The sequence below is a fragment of the Aphanomyces invadans genome (assembly GCF_000520115.1).
Source record: "Aphanomyces invadans strain NJM9701 unplaced genomic scaffold supercont1.31, whole genome shotgun sequence".
Lineage (NCBI taxonomy): Eukaryota > Oomycota > Saprolegniomycetes > Saprolegniales > Verrucalvaceae > Aphanomyces > Aphanomyces invadans.
Window position 1 is genome coordinate 294,230 of NW_008580176.1, and position 5,444 is coordinate 299,673.

Sequence of the window (5,444 nt, forward strand, 5' to 3'; positions counted from 1 at the left end):
AGCGGGCTTCTTCCCTGTTGGACGCTTCGTCCTCCGACGAACCACTGCGTACCATCCCGTAGTGTCGACTAAGCTTGGATGGAACCAAACTTGACAAAAGATATCTTTGTGCTTCGTTCAACGCGGCTTCCGACCGCGAACCCTTTCGAGGCAACAGGCAAATTCAACACTGGTATTCAAGAGGGGGCTGCCCTAATGACTACCATTCAGTAGCGTAACCACTTCACAGGCTAAGTACTCCTTGAGCGTCAACTTGGTAATTGTATGCAGACTAGCAACCAATCCGACTGCTGGGTGCACTAATCCACATAAGTCGATTTTCCAACACAGCGGGGCAAACATACGGGCGACCCAGGCTGCTCTGCCACGCAGAACACGTGATGGCGGCGTCGACCTTGAACGCTAGGAGCGCTTTAACTTGCGCCGTGTCAGGCGATCCACTGAGGTCAGGTGTTGCGCAGCACATCCCTTCGTCCTCGTCGATGTCGTCGTCTACCTGGCCGAACCGCATCGTCGGATGCATAGCCGTGCTCGGCACTACTGTAGACTCCTCCGTAAAATCCCAGACAGCGTTTTTCTGTCGCGCGTTGTTGAGCAGACCTTGGTCGGTATATCCAACGGATCGTTATAACGGGTAAACCCAGCGTTAGCTCGATTGCAGGAACCGTCTCATCGACCCATGCGCGCAGCCCGCGCAGCAATAGCGGACCATACGCAGTTTGAAACTCTACGCGCCCCAGACAAACTTGTTTCGTCACCTTGATGGGACGGCTGTCCTTTCCATAGGGCTGCAGGTTGATCGATCCCATCTCAAAAACTTCCGACGACGCACCAGCAGCTAGCAGCGCCGATACAAGCCCGCCAGACGCCACCGTTAGATCTGCCCGGAGTCTAGCAGTGATGCGCACACTGGCACGACGCCGTCTACCACAGTAAGCAAAGTTTCTCGACCCGATTTAACGGTCGCGTTGCGAATCGTGGCCAATCGACCATCTTGGGGCTTCCTTCCCTTCGTGGTGTCTCCGCGCCGTTGTGCCAGGGTTTTGGCATGGCTCTTCAGCAGGACTATTGCTTCGTCCTTGGTCACCGCAGGACTGTTCTGCACTCTATGGTCTGGTGACTTGTACTTCAGGCAACCACCTTGGGGGAACTCGGGCGTGACGGCCGGCGTCGAGCTTGAGATCACTGTCTGCCGCCTCGACAAGGGTACACCCGGTCTTGAGGCTCCTTTGGCGCCTTGTGCCGCTTTTGGCGCGTCGTGAGTGGCGCTCGGTTTCAATTCTTCTTCGTAACCAACGTAACGTGCGTGACCGATTGCAAACTCGCGCAGCCATCGCACAAAGCGGTATACATCGTTTTTCAACGCCTTGTTCCGTGCCAACGATATGTGCTCCGTCACCGCGCGGTGCAATGTCGATGGCTTGATGGCATCCACAATAATCTTGACGATCGCAGTGCTCTCTTCCCGAATCACGCAATCTTGACGGTCGCGGCGTATAGCCACTGACATGCCGTCCAGCATGCGACCGATGCGCGAATCGGCGTCGGTGATGGACATGCCGAAAACTGCCGCCGCTCTGATCTGTTTCTTCAAGGAGTCTAGCGCTCGTGGGTCCACCTGGTACGCCAGCATGAACCATGCGATCCATTCATCTTCCGTCACATCCTCTGGGTCCTTGCCCATGTCCCATTTAGCGATGCGTTGCTTCGTCACAGGCTCGATGCACGCGCGCACAGGCATGATAAACTGACGCACCCGATTGGCTGTTAGTTCATTCGTTTGGCTGATGTAAATGTTGTACGCCATCATGAAGTACGCTTCTCCTCCTTTGCAGAACCCTTGAACAAAGGGCTCTTTGGCAGGCAGGCGCGTTTTGCAGAAACCCGTCAACTTGACCCTTATCGTCGTCTTCCTTTGACACAGCCCGGTCGGCGGGCACCTTGCGTGTCTCGACGAACGGCTGCTTTGGAGATGACCATTCTTCGTCGACCGTTGACGCCGACCCTTGGGCAATCGAAACAAGGGTTCCACACTTGCTCTTTGGGGCCGCCCTCGACCGTCGACGTCGGCTTCACGTAGGGCAACGTCCGGACTAGCTGACCGGTTCGAACGAGAGAGCGCCCGCGTAGATCCCGCTTCGTCGCCGTCGCTCCCCGGTAACTCCATGTCAAGTTGAAATCCAGCCCCACTCGTGGGGGCCTCCATGCTTCTTGCTTGCTAGCTTGTCCAAAGACAGCTAAAGAACTCTTTATTGTCTGCGCCGGCACTCAACGCCAGCTTCCGAACTCTCGTCGGTAGACTCGATGACAAATCCAAAGTGACTTCATTCAATGCGGGCCGTGGGGCAAACCTCTACCTTACTTCTCACACACATTCCTGCACGTGAGACGAGAATCAAGGTTAGACCGAGAACAAGTACACTTGTTTCCATATGATCATTTTGCCATGGAAGATCACTGATCAAGAGATCATTGCACTTGGCGGTGAACTGGCGATTGCAATCCGCAGTCCCAGGAAAACTTAGCTGATCCTTCAGGCTCTTCCGCATGACTGATTGCTCAATGGCTCGGTTCCTCTGTTCGTCTATGAGGAGGATTTCCTTCGAGACCGCATGGCCGAAAACCCCGACATGTTCGGTTGTACCAGAGCATTTATCCATTCATTCAAATCGCTAGCGTCTCGAATCGCAGGGTTTGCAGGTCTTGAAGCAAGTGATCCGCACGTTCTTCGATGGATGCCAAAATGATGGAATTCGTTGCGACAACATCAACACAATGAGAGGGGTAACAAGTGGATTGTATGTCGTCAGCGTTGGGAGTGGCGGCAGCCCCATATTGGTTGCAAAACGAGTTGGGATTTCAACAACATCCCACTCGATCCCGGAACTCGTAGACGTCAGGGTATACACGGCGTCGGTCAAGGCCAGCCGCAGACCACTCGCGTCGCTTTGAAACAAATTCTCATCGGCTGTTGCGTCTCCACCTGACGGACCCCGCGAAGTCCGTTTCCAAAGGCAAATCACGAAGTAGATTCCCCCAGCGGCAAGCAGCCACGGGAGCTTAACCTTACCTTAATCAGTCAGCTGATCCCAGCCACTCTTCCAATTGGTCAATCAAATCGTCCGGCATACTACCCAAGGGAACTAAACCCTTGGACTGCCTCTTGGGGGGACCTCAGGGGTTCTGCGAATGGCAAATTCGCAACAATCCCCCCAACGATTGTGCCACCCCCAACGCTTTCGCCATCGCCATCACCGTGGCATTTTCAGCGCTCGCCCGCACATACTTCTTGAATGCGGGCGGCAGGTCTTCGAGCAAGTTGCTCGCGGGCTCCCACGAGTGTTCGATATCTTGGAGGCCGCGCCAGCTCACCAGCACTTCGTACGTGGCAAGACGGTCGTTGTAGCGGCAGTCGACGAACTTATCGACCACGTGTCCATCTGCATTGTGCCCCACATGGCGCAATAGCTCCTCGCTCATCTCGAGATAGGCGTCGGCATAAAACTTCAGCCGACTGCTGTAGGCTTCACAGGCCTCGCTCGTGACCAAATTTCGGATTTCGAAAATCCAATCCGAAATTGTCTTCACGACTTGAGCTAGTCCACGCCACGTGACACTCAACTTGGAAGGAGACATGGACCACACGTCCATGTTCAAAACAAAGTCGCCCAATCGAATTGAGCCATTTCGATGCCTTTCGTCATCAGTCTTCTTTGGCGATTCTTGAGGCGTTTGTTCGACGACCCTCCACAATCTTCTCGTGCATACTGTCTAGATACATTACTAACGACTTGAGCTCTACTTGACGCAACGACCACAGTTCTTCCAAGGCCGTTGTCTTCGTCAGACTGGGGAGGACTAAGCGATCCAAATGGTGACATCGCCGGTCCACCCGTCATAGCCGTGATCGGAGACGTCCCACCGAGGGTCTCCGATGGGCTCTGGTTTAGCACAAACATCACCACCGGCACAATCAGTCGCCACTCATCGGGTTGCAACAACCATTCCGAGAGCAGCGCTCGGGATGTCTTCAGTGTCGTTTTCATGGCACTTTCGACTGTGCCATTTTCCCACGGGCATCTTGTCGTGGTAAAATGGTGATGAGCTCCAAGGACATGTTGGAGCTCGGCGGTGACCTCGTTCTTGAAATGCGACCCTTGGTCGCTGACCCATTGATAGCACACGCCAAACACACTGAACCATTGCAGCAAACAACGCGCGACCACTTGCGCGTTGGCAGCGTCCGTTTCCCACAGCCACTTGAACTGGCTGAAGTCGTCCTTGGCTACGAGGATGTAGCCACCGTCCATGAACAAGAAATCCCAAAGTAGGATCTCGTTCGGCTTCGTAGCGTGGACCGTTGCACCAAACTGTCTCAAAACATGGCCGCCGGTGTTGGCACAATGCAAACACCGGCTCACAATGTACGCGACGTCCGACGCCATATGGGACCACCAAAAACGCTCGAACACACCGTACCCGCCGACGTCTTTAACATTGGCACTTGCTCGCCATCAATATCCACTTGATCCTCGACCCAATCTGCCGAGGGATATTCACCACGACCGATGGCTTGGACTTGTTTGTCCACCACTTCTGCCATCGTTGGCCACACAAAGTGATCACTTCGCAACGGCGAAATCTTCAATGGCACGTGGACAATGGGGCAAACCAAATTGGGCTTTGCCCCCCAACGGGACAACAGGTCGGCCCACACGTTGACATATCCCGAGATGTCATAGATGGTTGAATCGTACCCCATCAAAAGCAACGCCCAGAGATCCAACTTCGCTGCCGTGTACTTGGGAATCGCGGCGTTCACGGACGCCGGGTTGAAGAAAAAATTGAGGTTTGCGTGGTGGGTGAACGACGCAAATCCACCGGGCTTATGCAGAAATTAGTCTGGCCGCTTCAAACACTCCACGATCGAGAACGTCTCCTTCTCGACAATTGCCCATCGTTGAGCGGCGCCAGAAACATGCCGCTCAGAATCATCAGCGGCTCGTGGTCTTGACTGTCCAGTTCGCGGCGCGTGGGATTTGAATCACGACGCCACCCCAATGCAAATCGCTGGCGTCGGGAGACACACAAATCAGCCGATCTTGCTTCGGGTGAGCTAGGGTCACCACCCGGTTGAGCGCTTCCTTGCACTGATCCAAACACGCTGCGTGGTCAGCGTTCCATCCCACCTCAGCGAGGAGGACCTTGGCGACCTTCTGGCGCGTTCGAGCGCCGCTTGTAGCCCGACTCCAACAGATCGGTCATCGGCTGTACAATCACATTGTACCTTAGGATCGACATGCCATCCAATTCATGGCGCATAGAAACTGCAGAAGATCTTGGCTGGTCACCGGCATCTTCAGCTCTTTCAACGCCTTGATGCGTTCGGGATCATGCTTGACGCCCGCGGACGACACGATTCGTCCGCACCAGCGAGCTTCGGT

General features: G+C 54.7%; 2 protein-coding genes across 2 annotated transcripts in view; both read right to left on the bottom strand.

Annotated features, from left to right (window-relative positions):
- Nucleotides 1–874: 874 nt before the first annotated feature.
- On the bottom strand, nt 875–1,807 carry H310_11374 (hypothetical protein; the record flags this gene model as incomplete). The annotated part of the gene is made up of 1 exon (XM_008878042.1): nt 875–1,807. One exon carries the CDS (start codon nt 1,805–1,807, stop codon nt 875–877), a length of 933 nt encoding a protein of 310 aa, XP_008876264.1.
- Nucleotides 1,808–4,994: 3,187 nt separating this feature from the next.
- Nucleotides 4,995–5,444, bottom strand: part of H310_11375 (hypothetical protein) — a gene marked incomplete at both ends in the record, with an annotated part of 4,065 nt that continues 3,615 nt past the window's right edge. Inside the window, 2 exons of the mRNA XM_008878043.1 lie at nt 4,995–5,216; nt 5,352–5,437. Coding sequence (XP_008876265.1) covers nt 4,995–5,216; nt 5,352–5,437 — 308 coding nt within the window. The remainder of the gene's footprint in view (nt 5,217–5,351; nt 5,438–5,444) is intronic.